Source organism: Camelus ferus, chromosome 9 (assembly GCF_009834535.1).
Source record: "Camelus ferus isolate YT-003-E chromosome 9, BCGSAC_Cfer_1.0, whole genome shotgun sequence".
In the NCBI taxonomy this organism is placed as follows: domain Eukaryota; kingdom Metazoa; phylum Chordata; class Mammalia; order Artiodactyla; family Camelidae; genus Camelus; species Camelus ferus.
Genome location: NC_045704.1, coordinates 13,447,620 through 13,471,118, shown reverse-complemented (window position 1 = coordinate 13,471,118; position 23,499 = coordinate 13,447,620). Strand labels below are relative to the sequence as shown.

Below are 23,499 nucleotides of genomic sequence, written 5' to 3'. Positions count from 1 at the left end.
TCCCCCTCCAGAGCCTTGGTCAGTTGCCAACTCCGAGTCAAAGATTTTCACCCTCCTCTCCCCCTTCCCCTCCCCAGGCTATTTTAAGGACAATTGTCTGAGCCTGGGTAGCTTCTCTGGTGAAAGAAACACCAGGATTGCATCAGGAAGGAGGAGGCTGGGATGTTTGGTGTTTGGGTGCCCGGGCTGAGGTCGCTGAGGTTAAGGTTGGAGGCTTCTGGGTCAGGACACCTGTGTCCTTACTGAGGACACTTTTGTCATGTGCTGCCTACTGACTTCCTGATGATCTAGGAACCTCAGTGTCTGAACCCCAGAAACCCAGACATTGAAGTGGGATGCAGAAATTCCAGTTGTGGGCCACAAGGTGCATCAGTCAGCCGGTGAGGCAGTTTTCCAGGCCTCCAGCCCCCTCCTCCCTCAGACCCAGGAATCTGAAACCCCAGCTCCCACCTCCCTCAGACCCAAGAGACTGGGCCACCAGCCCCTTTCATCCAGGTCACAGTTAATCAGATCCCTATCCCCCTGATTCCAAAGACTCAGGAGTCCAGGCCCCCAGCTAGAAGGACCCCCGATTGCATCATCCACTCAGGCTGACCTGGCCACGGTGGAATCCTAGCTTCTGCCAAGTGGGTCAGATATCATGCGTCAGGCGTCGGGAAGGTGATTGGGCAGGTCCATCTGGATATAAATTCTGGCGCTTCTGCATCCATCCCAAGAGACTTGGGTGTCCCGTCAGCTGGGAATCCAGCTGGTGCAGGAGGACCCGGGCATCTGGACTACATGAGCAACCATCCGTGGATCTGCTTCCCCAGATGACCAGGATCTTAAACAGAATCTACACCATTCAGCTCTTCAAACCCTAGACCCCAGACCTCATCTGAAGACGTGAGCCATTGATGGACTGGGACGAGGCCAAGTTCAAGCATCTGGGACTGTGGGTCCCAGTGCTAACTGTCCTTCTGCTGGGAGCCTGCCAGGCACGCCCCATTCCTGACTCCAGCCCCCTCCTCCAATTCGGGGGCCAAGTCCGGCAGCGGTACCTCTACACGGATGACGCCCAGGAGACAGAAGCCCACCTGGAGATCAGGGCTGACGGCACAGTGGTGGGGGTGGCCCGCCAGAGCCCTGAAAGTGAGTGTGTGGGTAGGGCCTGGCCCTGAGGGAGGAGCAACGTGGGGCCCAGACTCCTGGGTCGAAGGGAGAAGGGGGACTTTCTGAGTCCCTGACCACTTTCTTCCCTTAGGTCTCTTGGAGCTGAAAGCCCTGAAGCCAGGGGTAATTCAGATCTTGGGAGTCAAGACATCCAGGTTCCTGTGCCAGGGACCAGATGGGAGGCTGTATGGATCGGTGAGTTTCTGGGACCCCCATCCTTGCACCCCACCATTCCTCTTAACATTCTCATAATCTGGGGACCACATCTTGCACCTTTGACCTTGGCTCCTACGTGCCCGGCTCATGCTGGATGCAGGGTCGCAGTAAAGTGAACATGACCTTGAGTGCTAGCCAGATGCCCCTGCCAGGACTTCGAGAGCCTTGACAGATCCCTGGGCTGGAATATTCCTCTCTGTGAAGTTGGGGCAGGGAGGTGGGAGTTGCAGGACTGCTTCTGTTGTTTTGTGTCCTGGGGGAGGGGGCTAAGGACCTGGATTCCACATCTGAGGAAGGAGGGGCTCCCCCAGCTCCCCAGGAGTCTGGGAACCCCTGCATCCAGTTAGAGTACAGGACTCAGTGGTCTGAAAGGAGAGAGAGCTGGGGGCCTGGACTCCTGGGTCCTGCAGCAGGAAGATGTACAGGAGTCAGTCCCATGTCTCTGACCTGTGTTCTCCTCGCTTCAGCTCCGCTTCAATCCAGAGGCCTGCAGCTTCCAGGAGTTGCTTCTTGAGGATGGATACAACGTTTATCAGTCTGAGGCTTTTGGCTTCCCACTCCGCCTGCCCCCCAGCAGCTCCTCGAATCGGGATCCAGCTACCCGGGGACCTTCCCGCTTCCTGCCGCTGCCAGGCCTGCCCCCGGCACCTCCAGAGCCTCCAGGGATCTTGGCCCCCGAGCCTCCTGACGTGGGCTCCTCTGACCCCCTGAGCATGGTGGGGCCTTCATACAGCAGAAGCCCCAGCTACACTTCCTGAAGCTGCCGGCTGTTTATTATCACATCTCCTCTTTATTTATTGAGTTATTTATCTTATTTATTTTTTTATTTTTCTTACTTGGGATAATAAAGAGTCTGAGAGGAGGATCAGAGTGAGCACGTGTGTTTGAAAGAGGAAATGGGTTTGCTTCCTTGTCTTCCTTGGTACCCCATTGCCAGGGAGGATCCCAGCCTCTCCCCAGCCCTTTTCTGCTCCACAAAGGCATCCCCAAGGACTCTGGACTATCCCTGCCCTTTGACAGGACAGGACTTGTAATTCTCTCCCATCCCTCCCTCTTCCCCTGCTCCTAGCCTCATGGTAGTGTTGCAGGAAATATTTCCTTGAGGTACCTCAATAACAGGGGACATTTTTTAAAGTGACACAGGACATCCACAGCCTCATGGGATATGTAGTTTTCTGGGTTCATTTAGCACTAGGAATGAGAAGACATCTTGGAACTCAAGATTGGGCAAGGACCCTTGGGTTCCAGGGGTGTAATTTATGCTAGGAAGGCACTCTCAGGTCCTGAGAGATCAGAGAGCTGGACATTAGGACATCTGGATTTCAGGAGAACAGGGGAATTGGAACTGCACACCCTGGTCCAAGAGAAGAAGAACCAGAGATTGGGAGTCCTGAGTCTCAAGAAGAGGACTTGAGTATCTGAGTGCTTCCATCCAGGTGCTTATGGACGTTGGAGTGTAATGACTGTTTCACAGAATCCAATCCCAGTGAGCACTCTCCCTCCCTTCCCACCACCTAGATTTCCATACTGCTCTTCAAGTTACTTCCTGGGTAGGAAGGACATGAAGACAAAGATTTAGACTATACTTTGCAAAGGATCGTGGGTCAGCCTTGGCTGCATCCCCGGTGTCTGACTGACTACAGCAGCCTCATAGGAGCTGTGGTCTCAAGCCCTAATAAATTCCAAGGTCCAAGGGAGAGGAAAATCTCAGACAAAAGAAATGTAAGTGTGGATCCCAGAAGGTCATGGGAGGGATTCAATATCTGGAGGCAATGAAAGTCTGTGTCTTGTAGAAAGGATGGTTTCTACTCCGATGGTACCAGACTGGTTCAGACAAGGGAGAGTTCTCACCGGCAACATAATCTGAAATGCCTCAAGGGGGCAGAGACCCAGATAAATGGGAGGACAGAAACCTAGGAGGAGAGAGAAGGACAAAGATGGTTAGTGTCCCCTTGTCCAAAGAGCATCCCCTGAGGTTGCTGCCAGGTACAGGACTGCTGATCTTCCTCAAGATCTGCTCCAGCATCTCTGTTTCTAGACTCAACTCCTGGCAGGTTCCACTGGGTGAGGTACAAAATGTGATCAGCAAGGAGCTATGATGTGCACCAAAAGAACTGTAAGATTTTGCCCTTAAAATTGATAGCAACCTGGGCAGCCAGTCTGGGAAGGGATCCTGGTAGATGAATTTACTGGCAGTGATTCCAGATTCCAGTGTCAGTTCTAGGGGTTGGGGGTGGCCCTCACTGGCTCTTTGGCTGATGGAGACCTGCACCCCAAGTGGTCTACACTTGAGATGCTTTAGGGTGACTGTTCTCAAAGGCTGGTCCTGGACTGGCAGCATCAGCATCAGCTGGGAACTTGCTAGAAATGCGTGTTCTCTATTTACAATAGCCAAGACATAGAAAGAACCCAAATGTCCATCAACAGATGACAGGATGAAAAAGCTGTGGTATACATATGCAATGGAATACTACTGAGCCATAAAAAAGAATAAAATAATGCCATTTGCAGCAACATGGATGGACCTGGAGATCATCATTCTAAGTGAAGCAAGCCAGAAAGAGAAAGAAAAATGCCATATGATATCGCTTATATGAAGAATCTTTTTTAAAAAAAAAAAAGGATACAAATGAACTTATCTACAAAACAGACTCACAGACATAGAGAACAGACAGATTCACAGACATAGAGAACAAACTTCTCACCCCAAGGGGTGTGTCCATCTATCAAAAGTCATCAAATTGAACATTTGAAACGTGTAGTTTACTGTACAGGAATCATACCACAATAAAGATGTTTTTTTAAAAAAAAAAGAAATGCATGTTGTAGAGTCCAGATATAATGAATTTAAAATTCTGGGGAAAAGGCTAATTCATAGGGACAGAAACCAGATTAGTGGTTGCCACCAACTGGTAGGAGGATGGAATGGGGAGCGTTTTCATTTCCTAGGATGCTGTAAGGAAGTACCACAAACTGAGTGGCTTAAAACAACAGAAATTTGTTCTCTCACAGTTCTGGAGACTGGAAGTCTGAAATCAAGATGTGAGCAGGGCGATGCCCTCTTAAAGGCCCTAGGGAAGGATCTGCCTTGTTTCTCCCCAGTTTCTGGCAGTTGCTGGCAAACCTTGGCATCCCTTGGCTTGTAGGTGCACCTCTCTTATCTCTGCCTCCATCTTCGCAGAGGCTTCTCCCCCAGTGTCTGTTTCCAGCCATATGGGATTTGAGGGTCCACTTTAACCCACTATGACCGCATCTTGACTTGATTACATCTGCAAAGCCCTTATTTCCTAGTAAGGCCACATTCACAGATTCCAGAGGGACTCACATTTCCAGGGGCTGCTGTTTGACTCAGGACACATCTCTACGTGCAGTTCCCGTACTCCTCTTCTCTTGTTCACAAGTAAGTACATTTAGGAATTTTCTTGGTAGGAAGTGCGGTGAGGCACGATCTCTTTCCTAGCCTCCCCATTCTCAGAGTTCATTCTTTGCTGTTTCCATACAGTGTGAAAACATATAACCTCTCAGCATAGCCACCTCTGCAATATTTCAGAGGAAGACCTGCCTCCTCTGTTTCCTCCCCCACCAGGACTTGAACAATCTCTCTCCTTTGCCCCTGGAATTCCTGCCAAATTCATTCTGGGTTTTGCTTTCATTAGTTTTCATGAGAAAGGACCTTTGTCCAACCACTAAAAAGAAAAGATCATCATGTAATGTGATAGAGGTAATTATCACCACAATGCAATCCTATTACAAGATACGTGTATGAAATTAACGTGTTGTAGCCCTTACATTTACACAACGTTATCTGTCAAATGTATTTCTTTTTTTGACAAAAAAGTTTTATTCTACTATACTGCATTTTTTTTCACTTTTTATTGAAGTATTGTTGATTTACAGTGTTCCAGCTGCACAGCAAAGTGATTCAGTTATACATATATGTATATTTATTCTTTTTCAGGTTCTTTTCCATTATAGGTATTACAAGATACTGAGTACAGTTTCCTGCACTATACAGGTCCTTGTTGTTGAATTACAGTTGATACACCATATTATATATATTATATAAGTTTCAGGTATATAATATAGTGATTCACAATTTTTAAAGGTTATATACCATCTATAGTTACTATAAAAATCTGTTCTATTTCCCTTGTTGTATTATATACCCTTGAGGCTTATTTTATACCTAGTATTTTGCACCTCTGAGTCTCAAATATATTTCAGTAACATATTTTTTTTTAAATATGGAGTTTTGTTCTTCCAAAAGAGAGATTCTGTTGAGTAATTCTGAGATCTCTGAGGACCGGGACCACTACCGCATCTTCCAAATTTCCCATAGCCTCCTATACCCACCTACTAATTAGAGGCTGTGAAACTTCACACACACACAAAGATTTGACTGCTGCTGGTGTCACATTCTCTCACCAAGTCCCCAGCCGTGAGGACGGGTGGGAAATTTCCAACTTTCAAAGCACTTTTGCTAGTTTCCTTCTCTTCCTGCACTGGTATTGGTTCGGCCCTGCTCATTCTGATATGTCAGGGTTTGCGGGGCTCCCTTGTCAGCTGGTTTTGCAGAAGGTGTTGTTTGTGAGCTTTTCCTACTTGCTCTATCTCGGTTTGTTTGGGGAGCTGGGGAGTGGAATTTGAGAAGACTGAGAGACGGTGCTGCCTAACCTGAATCTAATCACGAGGAAACGTCAAACAAATTCCAATCGAGGGACAGTCTGCAAAACAACTGGCCTCGACTCTTTGAAAATGTCAAGGTCAAAAGAAAGATGCAAGAACTGTTTATACTCACAGGAGACCAGAGGTCCGCGGCACCAGTAAATGCACTTCGTTGAGCAATCCAGGCGATACCGTGGACTTTAGCAAGACGATTGATGAAATTTGAATGAGTTCTGTACGTCAGATAGCAGCATTTTGTCTGTGTTAAATTTTCTGGTTTTGATCATTGTACTGTGGTTATTAAAAAGAATGTCCTTAGCGGGGCGGGTATAGCTCAGTGGTAGAGCATGTGCCTTGCGCTTAGCATGCACGAGGTCATGAGTTTGATCCCAAGTATTTCCATTAAATAAATAAATTAACCTAGTTACCTCCCCCACCCCTCCAAAAAAAAAAAAAAAAAAAAAAAAGAATGTCCTTGTTCTTAGCAAATACACAATGAAGTATTTAGGGACAAAGGGGCATGGAGTCTCCAATGTTTTCTCAAATGTTTCTGGAAAGGTAAACACATAGTAATATGAAGACAGAGAGAGTGAATGAGAAAGCAAAGGGGGCGGGAATAATGAAAACTAGGAAGTCTAGGTAAAGGATACGAAGTTTCTTGTCCAAATCTTTTTTTTAAATTGAGGTATAGTTGATATATGATATTAAATAAGTTTCAGGTTACATAGTGATTCACAATTTTGAAAGGATATATTCCATTTGGAGTTATGAAATATTGGCTGTCTTCCCTGTGTTGTACAATGAATCCTTGTAGCTCTATTTATTTCATATATAGTCGTTTGTACCTCTAACTCCCCTACCCCATCTTGCTCTTTGTGTGAGTCTTGAAACTTTCTATAAGTTCAAAATTGTCTCAGGTAAAGGTTACTCCTACCCCTCAAAAAATCCATGCTACAGCACCTACTGCTCTCATGCCTCTTTCCAAACGTCCTTCTAAATGCATTGATGAGCTTCTAAGAAAAAAGAGAAATCTCCCATCCTCTCCCTTACTCTATCCCTAAAAGAAAGAAAAAGAGAGAGAGAGAGAAAAGGATAGATACGATAGGATTCCACTGACAAGAGGTACCTTCAATAGGCAAATTCGTAGAAACAGGAAGTAGGATGGTGGTGGCCAGGGGAAGGGGTGGGGGATGGGAAGTTGTTGTTTAGTGGGTACAGAGTCCCAGAGCGAGGTGATGAAAAAGTTCTGGGGATGGACGGTGGGGATGGTTGCATAACGATGTGAATGCACTTAATGCCACTGAACTGAACACTTATAAGTAGCCAGAACAGGGAAGAGGGTATCGCTCAGTGGTAGAGTGAATTCCTAGCATGCATGAGGTCCTGGGTTCGATCCCCAGTACCTCCATTAATAAATGAACACAATTATCTTCCCCCACTCAAGAAAAGATTTTTAAAAAAATTTTAAGTAGTTAAAATGGTCAATTTTATGTTTTCTTGCCCTGCCCTGCCTCACAATAACTTGAGGTGTAGAACTGTCAGAGGAAAATGATTGTTCAAGATCTCTTTTAAAAAATTATCAAATACACACAACATAAAACTTGCTATCTGAGGCCGCCTCTCTCTCTCTCTTTGGAGACGGCCCGCACTCTGTCTATGGAGTGTGTATCTACTTTTAATCTGAGCACCCAACCCCCACACCTCGTGGCCTTTCTCTTGCCTTTCAAAGTATCTCTCTGAATAAATCTACCATTACTCAGAAAAACAAACAACAACAACAACAACAACAAAAAAAAAACCTTGCCATCTGAGCCATTTTCAAGTGTACAGTTCAGTAATAGAGTATATTCACATTATGGTGCGAACAATCCCTACAACTTTTTCATCTTGCAAAACAAGATGTACATATCAAACAGCAAGTCCCCATTCCCTCCTCCTCCTAGCCCCTGCCCACTACTATTCTACTTCCTTTTTCTATGAATTTCACTACTTCCATATAAGTGGAATCATACAGTACTTGTCCTTTTCTGACGGGCTTCTTTCACTTAGCAAAATGTTTTCAAGTTTCATCCATGTTATAGTAGGTGTCAGAATTTCCTTCCTTTTTTGAGGCTGAATAATATTCCATTGTGTGAATAGACTACACTGTGTCATTCACCTATCAATGAACATTTAGGTTGCTTCTGCCAGTTTTGTTTATTTTTGTTTGTTTTGGGGGGAGGTAATTAGTGATTGATTGATTTTTAGAGGAGGTACTGAGGATTGAACCCAAGACCTCATGCATGCTAAGCACACACTCTACCGCTATGCTATACCCTCCCCCCACCCATGATGAGATCTTTCAGTGTCAGAAGAACTTTTGCATCTGGGCACAAATATTCACAACTATTTGGTTTTTTGGTAATGATTAATTACTTTTCAAACAATCAACTTTCCTCTAAACATTCACTGACTACTTCGACCGCTAAAAATAGCAAGCCATGAGTTTCATAATAGTAGATTTCCCAAAACATTTGAACATTGTTTACAAATTTAATCAACAAACTTACAAATCTGGGATCTCAGATTCCCTTAAACGAGTTAGGGACCTTGAAGAGAAGGGGGGAAAAAAGTGATACAATTTTTATTATATTTTTCACAAGTCCAACATACAGATTCTTGCAAATGCATTAAATAACTTCAAGGACAGACTAATAGGACAGTAATTATCACGTTGATCAGTTTCCTTACATTAAACTGGTTACAAAAGGGCCAGCATCATGGATATAAATGGACTTCTTCAATGCCTCTATTCTGATCAAAGATTTTGGTTCAACAAGCTTGATACCTCCTCTTACCTGTGATTTTTCTTACCAGAAAAGAGTTAGGCTTTGTTCATTTACCAGCTGAGTTAACAGTTTGACAGGTTGATGGTTGAAGATTCAGGTCTGGGGTTCCTTCCAAGTTGATTCTCACCAAGCTTGAGTTTTCCAGGACAATTAGACTTTGTTGTGACCACGTGACCACATGAGTTAGGAAACTGACTTGGGTGATCCTGATTTATTTCCCACAGCTGTTTGTTCAGAGTATCATATCTTTGTAGTACAGCTTGAAGAACAGTTTCTAGGAGTCATGTCATTTTAAAAGGCTGAGAGGTGAGATTATTTAGCAGCTGTTTGTTTGGAGCCTTCCCCGTTAAATGTGTGCAGTGTTTCCTCTTTATTTTACACCCAGGTTGAGCCTGTATTCCCCCTGCTTATTCTGGTGAGGCTGTGCTGCTGTCTCTTTAGCATAACTCTCACCTTCCAAGCCTGTGACCCCTTTTGACAACTGACCAGAGTGGCAGGGAGGACCCAGCAGGAGACTGGGATGCAGGAGGAGGAGCCAAGGAACTGCTTTCCCACCTCCAGCTCCGGTCTGCATCTTCCCACAGCCACAGGCAACAATGGCTCCAGCTGCCAGTTACTTTTGGCACTTCCAGCACCAGCTAGCTGTACAGACTTGGCAAGATCTCCAGCCTCCTTGGACAGAGGTACTGTCCCCCATAGGCCATGCCCTCTTGGAGGTCAGAACACCAGATACCTGGAGCCCCCCCCCCCCAGAGGTCTGAGTTCTACCCTGAGAGACCACTCCTCCAAACTCCTGTGGCCCCAGGTGTTCGAGCTGCTTCTGATAATTACTGTCTCTGCTACCTCAAGGATCATGACTTGCTCAGCTAGCCTCCCAGCACATGTGTAACCAATTCCCTTTAATAAACTCCCTGTATTTTAAATACCTGGAGTGGTTTCTGTTTTCCTCTGCAGACCTAGACACCTGGTCTAGGTTTCAATTCGACTGAAAGTCTTTGGTCAATTTTGAAATCACTGCTTGTGTTTCTAATAATACTTAAGATCTACAACATTAACAATTATAACATGAACATGTTCAAATGTCTGAAGCTTTTTCCTTTAAGGATTAGAAATGAGAAAAACCAAGGCATTATTAAAAGATCAGGCAAGATTAGAAAAGAACAAAGTAGAACTTGTAGCAGGAATGAAATATACAAAGAAATGAAACTGTCACTGAGATGAAAAACTCGGAAGAGTCAAACAGTGGATTAGAAACAGCAAAAGGGAGAATTCACGAAATGAAAGGTGGAGATCAGTGTAAACCCAGAAGGCACCACTGAGAGGCAAGTTGATAGAAAATTGAAGAAAAAAATTAGAGATGTGGAAGGTAGAATTAAAAGGTTCAATAAGCTTCTAGAAGAAAATGTAGAGATGAACGGAGAAGTAAGCTTCGAGAAGATAATGGCTGAGCACTTCAAAAATTGATGAAAGAAGGATTTCTCAGATGTAAGAAGCAGAATATGTCAAAGGATAAAAGTAACGCATATCGAGATGTATTCTAGTGAATCTGCAGAACACCAGAGACAGAGACACCACACTTAAAAAGCCAGGCGGGGTGGAAAACTTGCCTACAAAGGACAGACAATTCGACTGACAATCAACTTGTTAATAGCAACCATGGAAGCTAGAACTCGGTGGTACAGTATCTCCAATGAACCGAGAGAAAATAACTGTAAATTCAGACTTGAGTGGAAGCCACACCACCTTCAAAATATTAGGACAAAATAAAAACATTATCAGACAAAGAAAAACTGGAAAATGAACCCTAAGGGGACTCACTGGTTCTTTGGGGGCTTCCTGCTCACAGGTCTTCCCAGTGAACAGATTTTATAGATGATACACATATGGGTATAGGTGTAGTTATAGAGCTCACACTGTATATTACATAGGCACAAACAATGTATATATTATATGTTGTGTGTGTATTATGTATATACATATGTATACATACATACATCTATATATTAGATATACACATACACACATATATGGATACTAGGTGAATGTACACTTATGCATTTCCATGTCTGTTTATGTATATTGAAAACCATGTATTTACAATGATATACCCAAGTCCAACACCTCGAGTTTTCTCACTTTCCATATGTATCCCCTCCTTCCTTGGCAATGAGAAATCTGACTTCCGTTTTCCTTAATTTACTTATTTGATCAATTCCCCTGTATGTGACCTCACCCCCACCCACACTCTCATCCCCCGGCTGGGGTTTTCGCTCCCCAAGCCAATGGGCCCCCTCTTCCAGCACAAACACCTTATGCCCCCCACTTGGACACCCCTACTCTGCTGAGTTGCTCTAGGGGTAGATGCCCTCATTACCAACCCTAAGATCCCGACACGCCATTCTGGGCCACTGTCCCCACCCCATACTGGCCTTGCCGGCTTCACACGAGGGCCTTAGGACTATATTGCTCAGGAAGAAAAGGAAGCAGAAGAGGAAGAACGTCTGCTCCTATTTCATGCATTTAAACATGTTAGTGTTTTCTTTTACGGCTTCTGGATTTTGAATCATAATTCAAAGGTTTTCTACACACCCAGGTTATAAAAGAATTTTGCAATGTCTACTTTTCATTCTTTTTCGTTTCCTGTTTTACATTGAAATATGATCCATTTGGAGTGTATTCAGCATATTATTTTTTCTGTTCCTTTCTTCTATTAGGTGGATGGGGTTTACTTTATTCCCTCTTTTTTCATATAGGTTTTGTTTTATCATTATTTTTTCTAATGGAGGTGCTGGGGATGGAAGCCAGGACCTCATGCATGCTGGGCATTCACTCCTACTGAGCTATACCCTTCCCCCATTTTTATTTTTTTAATTCAAAGTTATATACTCACACAGCAAAGTCATAAAGTGCTCTGTTCTGTTTAAACTTCCGCATCCTGGGAGGAGGGTATAGCTCAGCGGTAGAGCACATGTTTAGCATGCACAAGGTCCTGGGTTCAATCCCCAGAACCTCCATTAAAATAACTAACTAAACAAGCCTAATTACCTCCCCCCCACCAAAAAAAAAGGCAAATAAATAAATAAATAAACTTCCACACCTTGTCCCTTTAGCAATGGGTCCCTGTAATTAGTGAAAGCAACATTAGTCACTGAGGCAGATGAGCTCTGAGATAGCGGACAACTGATTTTTACTTCTTGTTCATGTAAAGTTCAATCAGCAGAGAGAAGAGGGCCAGGAAACAAGGGTGATGCAGGGGAGTTGCCTTAACATGCATTTCCCAAGGTCTCCCTGGCTATAGCAACCAAGCTCCAAAATGGACCCCAGTCATCCCACTTCTTGATAGCCACATGCGGGCTAGTCCCCTCCCACTATGTACTAGAGTTGGTCCGTGTGACCAATAGCCAGTGACAGAGGTGATGGGGTATCACTTCTGAGACTGGGTTATAAAGACCATGGCTTCCATCTTGGGCTCTTTCTCGAGTTCTCATCACTTGCTCTGGGGGAAGTTAGCTGTTGCAGCCAAACAGCCTATGGAGATGCCATCAGACAGAGAAGAACTGAGGCCTCCAGCCAACAGCCATGGGAGTGGAGTGGACTCCTCTAGCCCCAGCGGAACCTTCAGATGACTGCAGCCCTGGCTAACAGCGTGACTGAACCCTCATGGGAAGGCCTGAGCCAAAACCACCCAGCTGAAGCTGTTCTCAATTCCTGACCTTCAGAAACTATGTGACATAATAAATGTTTGTAATTTTGAGCTGTGAGGAATTTGGGGGTCAACATGTTACACAGCAATATATAATTAATGACACAAACTACTATATACAAAGATAATAAGGTCCTACTGTATAGCACAGGGAACTATATTAATAGCTTGTAAGAATCTATAATAAAAAGAATATGAAAAAGTATATATATAATATATACGTAAAACTGAATCACTATGCTGTACACCAGAAACTAACATAACATTATAAATCATCTATACTTCAGTTTAAAAAAAAGACTCATCCATGTTGTAGCATATGCCTAGATTTCTCATTTTTGAGAGCCAATAAATTCCCTTTTGGGATTCAAAAAAAATAGATAACTAATGCACTAGCATCCACATTTAATCAGCAGGTGAGAAGGGAAAGATGGACACATGGGGAGATTTTTATGAACCAGACCTGGAAGTGAAGCAGAGCTCTCTTGCCTGTATTTCATTGTCCAGAACCAGTCACATGACCCCGTTCTCGTGCAAGGAAGGCTGGGAAATGTAGTCTTTCCGTGGACATTAAGGAAGGGGAAGGAGGGAGGGTAGAGCTCAGTGGTAGAGCATGTACTTAGCATGCACCAGGTCCTGGGTTCGATCCCCAGGACCGCCATTAAATAAATAAATAAATAAATAAATAAATAAGAGCTTAATTACCTCCCCTGCCAAATAAATAAATATAAATAAATAAAAGGAAGGGGAGCACAAATTCTTGAGGGTCAGTTTACCTTCTCTGCCGCCAACAGTCCTCTGCCTGGGGAATTCCTCTCCATCATGACCCCATTCAAGTGTCACCTTTTGGGGGAGAACTTTCTCAATCCATCAGCCCACACCACCCCTCAATGACAACACTCATTCTACTAGATTCTCACTGAAATGTGTGAAACTGGGGTTAGGGTTGGGTTTGCCACTAAACACATCTGATTCACTATGCGTCTCCATCCTCCCCCGAACCCTGCTTCCTGGGGCATTAAAAGTGTGTTTCAGTGTTGCTTCTGGGATGTTTTCCCAAGCTGCTGATCTCCACTCAGCAAACTGTGAGGCCAGTACTTCTGATGTCCACACACAAGCAGGCCACGAAAACTTAGATGACCCCATGGGTGATAAGGGCTATCCCTACTTCAGAGATGTTGAAACGCGCCCCTCAGACTGATGAAGAAGGACATATCAGATGTTCTGCCTGTTTGATTCCTTTTGTCCTTTCCTGGTATCCAGGCTAGCAGGCAGCTGCTTTAACTGTGCAAGACAGGGCTGCAAATGAGAGCATCCTTATTTTGAAACACTCAGCAGGAAAAAGTTCAACTGGGGTTGAAATCCATTTGCCTTATGACAGGAACTGTCAACATTACTTCTGTCAATGAAAGAAAAGAGAAAGCTGTTTATTTTTAAACTTTGATTTCTTCCATAATACATACATAAAACTTCGGTGTATGGTATATTCCTTTCCTAAGGTTGCTGTACCAAATTACTATTAATTGAGAGCCTTAAAATAACAACAACAAAAAAGTATTCTCTCACAGTACTGGAGACAGAGGTCCAAAATCAGAATCACCAGGTCGAAATCGAGGTATGGACAGGGCAATGCTCCCTCTGGAGGCTCTTAGGGGAGAATCTGCTCCTTACCTCCTGCAGCTTCTAATGGTTACCGGAATTGCTTGGCTCGTGATCACACGACTCCAGTCTTCAAGGCCAGCATCTTCAAATCTCTCTCTGCTCCATCTTCACATCATCATCTCTTCTGTGTGTATCAAGTATCCCTCTGCCTGTATCTTGTAAGGATACAAGTGATTACATTTAGAACCTGCCCAGATAACCCAGGATACCCACCTATCTCAGGATCCCTCATTTAATCAGATTTGCAATGAACTCTTTTTACATGCTCTACCACTGAGCTACACCCTCCCCCAGAGACTTAAACATGAGGCAAGACACTGCAAACTTCCTAGAAGAAAACATAGGCAAAACATTTTCTGACATAAATCTTAGCAATGTTGTCCTAGGGCAGTCTACCCAGGCAATAGAAATCAAAGCAAAAATAAACAAATGGGGTCTAATTACACTGATAAGGGAGTGGGAAGGGATGAACTGGGACTCCGAGATTTTCAGTAGTTAATATACTACTATATACAAAATAGATAAACAAGTTTCTTCTATATAGCTCAGGGAACTATATTCAATATCTTATAGTAACCTATAATGAAAAAGAATATGAAAAGGAATACATGTATGTATATGCATGACTGAAACATTATGCTGTACACCAGAAATTGACACAACATTGTAACCTGACTAAATGTCAATTAAAATAATAATAATATAAAAAGAAGTAATTATGAAGCAAACGCCTGAAGCACCAGCATTCAGGTTAAGCAGTATATTGTCTCCCCCCAAGTCCTTCACACACACACACACACACACACACACACACACACACACACACACACACACGAGGAAAACTGCTATAAATTCTAATCAGGAGAAAATACTAGACAGATTAAAATTCAGGAGCAAAGACAAAACATTCAGCCAATATTCTTCAAAACTGTCAAGGTCATGAAAGACAAGGAAAAACTGAAAACTCAGAAATTGGAGGAAAATAAGAACATGTGACAATTCTATGCAATGTGGCATCCTGGGTCGATTTTGGAACAGAAGAAGGACAACTGTGGAAAAACTGATGAAATTCAAATAAAGCCTGTAGTTGAGTTAATAGTATTGTACTGTTAATTTATTACTTTTGACAAATAAACCGTAGTTATTAAGGTGTTTACATTAAGGGAAACTGGGCCAAGGGTATAGGAGCTTTCTGTACTAGGTTGGCAACTTATCTTTGTAAATATGAAGTTATTCCAAATCTAAAAGCTTCTGGGTTGGTAACACGTGGAGGTAATTACTGCAAGAGAGGTGTCGCTTCCCCATCCTCCCATAGAGTTTAAATCATCCCTGGATTACTTATAAGACCTAATACAATGTGAATAGTTCTAAATACACTGTAAATACTATGTAAATAGTTGACAGCCAAGTTTTGCTTTGGGGAAATTTCTGGATTTTTTTTTTTTTTCGAATTTTTTCCATCCACAGATTGGTTGAATCAGTGGCTGCAGAATTCCCAGCTAGGGAACGCTTTTCAAAGAGGGAAGTAACACAAAACAGCATGAAAAAAAAAATCTCACAAAGCAACGTAGAGTGAAAGAAGTCCTATTTTATTTCTTTTGGTCCTCTCATCCATGGCTGGTAGGGGTGTGAAGCAATACATCTAGTCTATCGGCAAATCCCGTTGTTCCAACCTTCAACATGCACCAGAATCCAATCACTTCTTGCTCTTCCCCCCAGTGACCACCCTGGTTCGGCTGCCATCACCGCCAACCTGGGCTCTTCAGTCTCCACTCGGGAAACTCCCGGCTTCCGCCCTCGCCTCCCTCTGTTGGTTCCCTCATGCGGCCACCAGAGGGCGCCTGTTCCCATTTACAGAGGGTCAGTTTCCTTTTTGGCTCCGTGCTTATTCCTGGAAAAGTTTAACTGCTCACATTGATTTTACAAGGCTCTGAAGGAGCTGGCTCGACTACACCCTGCCCTCTTATTCCACCCTCTCCTGCCTCGCTCAATCTGTTCCAGACACGCTGGCCTCCTCCAAGTTCCTGGAACACATAAGGCACCCTCTAGCCTCAGGGCCTTTGCACTGGCTGTTCGCTAAGGCTTGGAATGCTCTTCCCTGGGACGCCCACAAGGTTCACTCCTCACCTGCCTTAGGCAGCCGCTCCAATGCCACTTTCTACTGGGGATTAGATATCAAGGAATTATTGTTACTTTCATTAGGTGTGTAAAGGGATTGACAGCAGAGAATGTCTTCCTTGTTGGAAACAACCGAAGTGTAGAGTGGGGAGCAAAGATGGCTGAAACTGACTCACCTGGTTCAGCAGATATAGAAATATAAGACCAAAGAAGTGCTGTGGCAAAATGTGGCAAATTGCTGAATGCTCTCTGTAGATGTAGGTGTGAACTGTACTATTCTTTCTACTTTTCTGTATATTTGACATTTTTTCATAAGAAAAAGGGCTTTCTAAAAATTTTTTCTTTTTTTTTCTTTTTTGGGGGGTGGGAATTAGTTTGGTTTGTTCATTTATTTATTTATTTGTTTGTTTTTCCCAATCAACACAGCTTTTGTTGTATCCTTAATATATCACAAATGAATCTGAAGAATCATCTGTCATCTTGCTTTCTGTACCTGGACAACTTGGATATTATTCATCAGCCTGCTGAATTGTTCCTTTTTCAGAAACATAGATACCATCCAAAAATTTTCTGATATCCTTGTTTTTATCTGTTGTGGCTTGCTGAATCAAAGCAGCTGAAGTTGATACCAGTTCAATGTCTTCTCCCTCAAGAACTAACTCATCTTTCTGAGCTTGAGATACTGAACAAGCAACACCTGGCCTCATTCGAACCCCGCGTATGTATTTTTCACCCAAGAAATTTCGGATTTCAACAAGCGAACCATTCTCCCGAATAACGACTTTGATGGGGACGCGAGCATGCACAGACCTCACCTTGTAACAGATGCCCAGTTTAACACCCTTGGTCGTGTTCTGTACATGACTACAGATAGAAAAGAACTGGCTACAGTTCGCACTATTTCCCCACCGCTTGTCAACCTGGAGCCTCTTCTTTTTCTTTCCAAGGAGACTGAGTTCTACATTGATGTGATTGAAGTCCCTCCGCAGGGTGCCTCTGGGGCCCTTCACAATAACTGTGTGTCCCTTCAAAGTGGTGGCGACATTTTCTGGAATGTCGACAGTCTGAGTCCTGATAACAGATTTTCGCAGGAGATGCGGCAAAGAGCTCATTTATTTATTTTTAACGGAGGCACGGGGGATTGAATCCAGGACCTTGTACATGCTAAGCATGTGCTCTACCACTGAGCTATGCCCTCCCACAAAAGGGTTTTAAATGACACCTAAGTGAGACCTTTCCTGACCACAGTATTTAAAAGTGTACTCCTTCCAATACCCCATCGTCTCTCCCTGCTTCGTTTTTCCCATAGCACTCGTCTCTGTTTAACATCCATCCACCCATCCAAGCTTTTATATACTTTATAATAAATACATAAATGTAAATGTATAAATATATTACACTTTATGCTTTACAAATGTCCTTCATAATATATAATACCTAAACATATTATACTGAATAGTATATAAGTATATAAATATACTTACATATATATACTTTATAATATACAAATGCATACTTTACAAGAAATATAATATAAATATATAATACAGAAATATATTTATGTAAATATAAATACCATAATATTAATAATACAATTGTATTTAATTATAATAATTAATACATAATACGATAGAAAGTATATAGTTTGTAAGGTTGATTTTACCAGTGTGCAGTATGTCTTTCTTTTTTAAGTGGAGGTACTGGGGATTGAACCCAGGACCTCGTGCATGCTAAGCATGCGCTCTACCACTGAGCTATAACCTCCTCCCTATAGTACCTACTCTTACTCCCTGCTGGAACCCCAGTCCCAGCCCAGGGCCTGCCAGTCAGCAGGCTCTTAAACGTTAGTGGCATGAATGAATTCCCTTTCCTGGGTCTCAGAGCAGGCTCAAAGGTCCCTGGAGGCAGAGAGTTGCTTCACCAGGGATGTTAGGATGCCCAAGGGCCAAGGCCCCTGTTTCCTCTGCTCCGTGTGGGTCTAGCTCGGCCCGCCAACTTTCAATGCCTGGAGTTGCGGCACCTCTGATGCCCCAGAGTCTCCCGGGCACTGCCTGGTCCCAGACTGTGCCAGGCATGACTGTCCGAATTAATCTCCCAACAAGCCCATGAGTGAGGTGCTATTATTATTCCCATTTTATAGACAGGGAAACTGAGGCCCTGGGGGATCACTTTGACCAATCCACACATCTAGACAACAGAGGAGTTAAGGTTTTAACCCCTACACAGTTTAGCTTCCAAGTCCACGTTCTTCACCACTGAACATTACCTCCTGGGGACGGCACAGGGAGGGAGGCAGATGAAGTCTAACGTGCTATGCACTCTCTTACCTTTACTAAATTTAGTTTCTTGGAAGAAATATTTCCTGGCCACTGGGACTTGAGTATGTGTGTGGAGAGAGATCTCATCAGCCCTCCCTGGCCGCTGGAACTGTCCACCTCCCAGTAGAGAAGACCCAGTGCTTCGGCCGCCCACCTGGGTCACTTTAAACCCGGCGGGTCCTGAGGCCTCGTCCACCTGCATCTGCAGATTTCCACAGACCCAGAGTCGTGACCATCTGTTCACCAAGCACCCTCGCTGCCTCTGTCCACTGCCTCCTGCAAGCTCCGCTGAGCTGGTGGCAGACAGCGACCACCCCCCAGGAGCTGAAGGTCCGCGCGGGGGAGTCTGGGATCCCAAGCCTAGCGACCACTGACCTCATGAGGTTTCAGCCATTTGATTGGCTACGTGGTCTGCTAGCTTCTATGTCATCTGAGGAATGGGCAGTGTGGGCTGGAAGAGGGATTCTTCATCAGGAGTTACAGATCAGGGCTGGGCTCCCAAACCTTTTGAAATCACATGCGAAATTGGACATATAGCCTAAGCATTTGTGTAAGATATGGGCACGGGTTGGGGTGGGGGAGAGACACTCTGGGTTACCCAAACCCTTATACTGGAGTAACCCCCGACAGGGGACCTCTGAATCTTACTTAGCATTGCCGTCTGTAAATGGAGATGAGAGAATTACTGTAATCTCGGTGCCTAGTACCCTTTCAGAGAAAGTCTCGGGAAACTGCTAGCTATCATTTGATTATTACGTTCTGAACATTTAACGTGTGTGTGTGTGTGTGTGTGTGTGTGTGTGTGTGTGTGCGCGCGCGAGCATGCGTGTGGTAAAACTAATGTAACATAAAATTCACTATTTTAGCTATTTTATTTTATTGAGGAGGAGGAATTAGGTTTATTTCTTTATTTTATTTTATTTTATTTTATTTTATTTTATTTTATTTTAATGGAGGATGGAACTCAGGACCTTGAGCATGCTAAGACCACGCTTTATCACTGAGCTATACTTGCCGGCCCTTTAGCTATTTTAAAGTGTACAATTCAGTGGCATTTAGTACATTCACAAAGTTGTGCCACTGTCACAGCTATCTAGTTCCAGAACATCTCATCATCCCAAAAGGAAACCTTGTAGCCATTAAATAGTCACTTTCCTCCCTCCCACAAACCACTAATCTGGTTTCTGTCTCTATAAATTAAACTACTCTGGAGATTTCACATCAATGGAATCATACAATGTGTGGCCTTTTGTGTCTGGTTTCTTTCACTTAGCTTGATGTTTTCAGGGTTCATTTGTGTTGTAGCCTGTGTGAGTACTTCATTTCTTCCTTTTGTAGGCTGAAAAATTTCCACCATATGGATAGATTATATTTTGTTTATCCACTCATCCCATGATGGTCGTTTGGGTTGTTTCCCCCTTTGGGCTACTATAAATAATGCTATTTAATTTCATATATAGGTTTTTGTTTGAAAGCCTGTTTTTAACTTGTAGTTTTTGGAGGTATATACCTAGGAGTGCAGTTGCTGGATCATATGGTAATTCTGTTTATCCTCTTAAAGAGCTGCCAAACTGTGTTCCCCAGCAGCTGCTCTATTTTACAAGTTTGCATTTCCATCAGCAAAGCATAAGAGTTCGCATTTCTCCACACCCTCACCAACGCTTGTTTTCCTTTTTTTGTTGTTGTTATTGCCATCCTAGCAGGTGTGAAGTGTTGTTTCATTGTGGCTTTGATCTACATTTACATCCTTAATGATTGTGTGTTGAGTATTTTCATATATGTGTCAGCCATTTGTATATCTTCTTTGGAGAAATGTCTATTTAAGTCTTTGTCCATTTTTAAGTTTGAGTTGCCTCTCTGTTACTAAGTTGTAGGAGTCTATATATTCTGAATATTAGACCTATATCAGATATATGATTTGCAAATATTTTTCCTACTCTGTCGGGATGCCTTTTCATTCTCTTGTTAGTGTCACTTGTTGGACCAAGTTTTTAGTTTTAATTTATCTAATTATCTAATTTATCTATTTTTTTCTTCTGTTGCCCGTTCTTTGGGTGTCCCATCTAAGAAACCATTGCCAAATTGAAAGTAATGACAATTCAGCCCTATGTTTTTTTCTAAGAGTTTTATAGTTTTAGCTCTTATATTTAGGCATTTGATGGTTTGAGTTCATTTTTGTATGATGTAGGCTGGACTTCAGTCTTTCGCATGTGCATACCCAGTTATTGTTTTTTGTTGGGTAGGAGATAATTAGATGTATTTATTTACTTATTTATTTTTTAAATGGGGGTACTGGGAATGGAACCCAGGACCTCATGCTCACTAAGCAGGCACTCTACCACTAAGCTGTACCCTCCCCCTTCAAGCCAGTGTTTCCAAACAATCCTAAAAAGTGTCTTCCCAAACAGGTGTCCCTCCAGGTGTTTGAAAATTTTTATAGTGCCATAAAAAGGTTTTAACCAATCACACAATGAAAACTGCTGGAAGTCTTTTAGGATGCTCCCACCATAAATCGCCTTTTCCCTCTTCCCGCCTTTGAGACTGTATCCCAAAACTGGCCACCAGATGGCGCTAGATTCATTTCTCAGCTGCACCTGAGGCCAGAGCTGGCTGTGATGGGGTTACCATTTAAGCTGAGATTTATTTACCGTTTACTTTAAATATGGTTTTTCTTTTTCTCAACTTAACCTTATTCTTCATTACTTTTTCTTATAACAAGGAATATATATATTTTCCTCTTATTATCATGTTTATATGTTACTAGGTGCTTCTGCATAAAACATAATTAATTTTTATCAATTTCTTTGATTGGTTATTACTCAGAATTGGTGCTTAGCATTCACAGTTAGACCAAATCTGATTTTTTGGACTTATTACTTATTGTCCTATTTTAGAAACCAAGAAAAATGTTTGTATCCAAAAGCATGACTGTTGAACATGATTAGTGGAATTGAGGCATTTACAGCTTCCGAAAATCAAAGCTACAAAAAAACATTTTATTATATATAAATCCAAGAACTTTCTGTGAATCTTGCAGAATTTTGATTAAGTTAAATGAAGATTCACATTTTTGTTCTTTCCGTTCCTTGTATATTTACTATTTTCAAATGAAGAACCTTCTTAAGCATGAAGATCACAAAATATTTTGAAAAAAATCAATTTTCTGAAGCTATTAAGGGCTACAGTCCTCTAAGTATTGCATAATTAAATACACTTAATCTTTACAAATATTCATTTCCCCCAGAATTCGACAACTTTTTGAATAAAGCCAGAAAATCAGAAGCACAAGACAAATTCTGTTGTCAAAAATAACAAGAGCAATATTATAGCACTGTCTACATGCCAGGCCCTGTTCTAAGCACTTTACATTTAATAATTCATTTAATCCTTAGTATAGCCTTAATGGTTGAGTACGATTATCCTCTTTTTAAACATGAGAAAACTGAGACTCAGAGAGGTGCACTGACTTCCCCAAGGTCACACAGCTGTTAGCTTGTTAAAAAACAGTTGATCTCTGAGGAGGCAACGTAAAAGGGTTCTCTGAAATGCGAATGTGTGTATCCCAATAATTCTCATCTTCACCCTAAGTGTCTCATTTGCAATGAAAAGTGGTCAAATGAAGCAAGAATGCTATGTAAGCCTGCTGGCATCTTCCAACAGAATGTCTGTTTCACACAGAAAAGGCCTGGGCCATTTTAAAATGTCTACAAATGCAAAACAAGAAACAAAGTTCTTTTATGTGATAAGCTGCAATCCTATCAGATCTGTTGCTTATTTTGTTATTTAACCAACACTCACATCAGCTTGCTAAGCGCCAGGCATTGTCCGTGGACAACAAACAAAGTTCTTTTATGCGATAAGCTGTAAGCATTAGCTCTGTTGCTTATTTTGTTATTTAACCAACACTCACATCAGCTTGCTAAGCGCCAGGCATTGTCCGTGGACAGCAGCTCTCAAAATCTTTGGCCCTGAGACCAATTGACACTCTTTTTTCTTTTTCTAACAGAGGCACTGGGGGTTGAATTCAGGACCTCGCGCATGATAAGCAGGGGCTTTACCACTGCCTGTACTCCCATCCCTGACTTTACACTCTTAAAAATCACCGAGGACCCTTAAGAGCTTTAATTAATGTGGGTAACATCTATCAATGTTTAGAGGATTAGAAATACAACAGGAAATTAACAAAATATTCATTAATTCATTTAAAAGTCACAATATTTATCAACTATATTTTGATTTTTTAAGTAAAGTAAAAATCACAATACTTAATCTATTGCACATTATATTTCTCTGTTTAATCCTAGTTGCTGCTGCATCAAGTGACTTTCAAAAACTGGATTTGCCTCTCTGAGCCTCAGTTTCCTTGGGAGGGACTCTGCCTTCTTTATCTCATAACAATGGCTACTTGCCCTTTCCTGATCAGTCCCTTAGGATTCAAATCTAAGATAAAAATCTGGCTGAGGTCTTTATCTGGGGCCCAGTCACTAGCCAGCAACTGAATTGGTTGCTAGAGTCAGGGATTCTCCCTGGATGCAATCAGCACTGATCACCGGGAGATACAGGGAAGCAAAGAAGCTTTTGGCTGCAAGTCACACACACAACACACACACACACACACACACAAACACACACACACACATTGCTGTACACAGAAACTACCACAACATTGCAAATGAACTCTACTTCAATTTTTTTTAAATAACTAAAAAAGAAAAAAGATTAAAAAAGAAAAACACAATTGCAAATAACAAAAGACAGATGACCTGACAAACATGGCTTAAATGGGTTTTTGCTTTGCATTTTTTTTTTTTTAACAAAACAACCCAGACATCAGAGG

General features: G+C 42.6%; 1 protein-coding gene and 1 long non-coding RNA gene across 2 annotated transcripts; one reads left to right on the top strand and one right to left on the bottom strand.

Moving 5' to 3' along the window:
* The first annotated feature begins 147 nt into the window (after window positions 1-147).
* Window positions 148-2,488, top strand: FGF21 (fibroblast growth factor 21). Its single transcript, XM_006173828.3, has 3 exons — window positions 148-1,131; window positions 1,244-1,347; window positions 1,836-2,488. The coding sequence occupies exons 1-3, from the start codon at window positions 897-899 to the stop codon at window positions 2,124-2,126; spliced, it is 630 nt and encodes a 209-aa protein (XP_006173890.1). The 5' UTR covers window positions 148-896; the 3' UTR covers window positions 2,127-2,488.
* A 10,785-nt stretch (window positions 2,489-13,273) lies between these two features.
* On the bottom strand, window positions 13,274-18,870 carry LOC106729902. The gene is made up of 3 exons (XR_001366326.2): window positions 18,672-18,870; window positions 14,236-14,381; window positions 13,274-13,963 (listed from the first exon to the last, which is right to left on the bottom strand). It is a non-coding gene; the product is annotated as an uncharacterized LOC106729902 (long non-coding RNA).
* Between the last annotated feature and the right edge of the window lie 4,629 nt (window positions 18,871-23,499).

What these genes read in the sequence shown, in the direction of transcription:
- FGF21 (XM_006173828.3), top strand. Translation starts at nt 897, where the DNA reads ATGGACTGGGACGAGGCCAAGTTCAAGCATCTGGGACTGTGGGTCCCA. An exon ending in GGCCCGCCAGAGCCCTGAAA is followed by an intron (nt 1,132 to 1,243) that starts GTGAGTGTGTGG and finishes TTCTTCCCTTAG; the next exon opens with GTCTCTTGGAGCTGAAAGCC. An exon ending in ATGGGAGGCTGTATGGATCG is followed by an intron (nt 1,348 to 1,835) that starts GTGAGTTTCTGG and finishes TCCTCGCTTCAG; the next exon opens with CTCCGCTTCAATCCAGAGGC.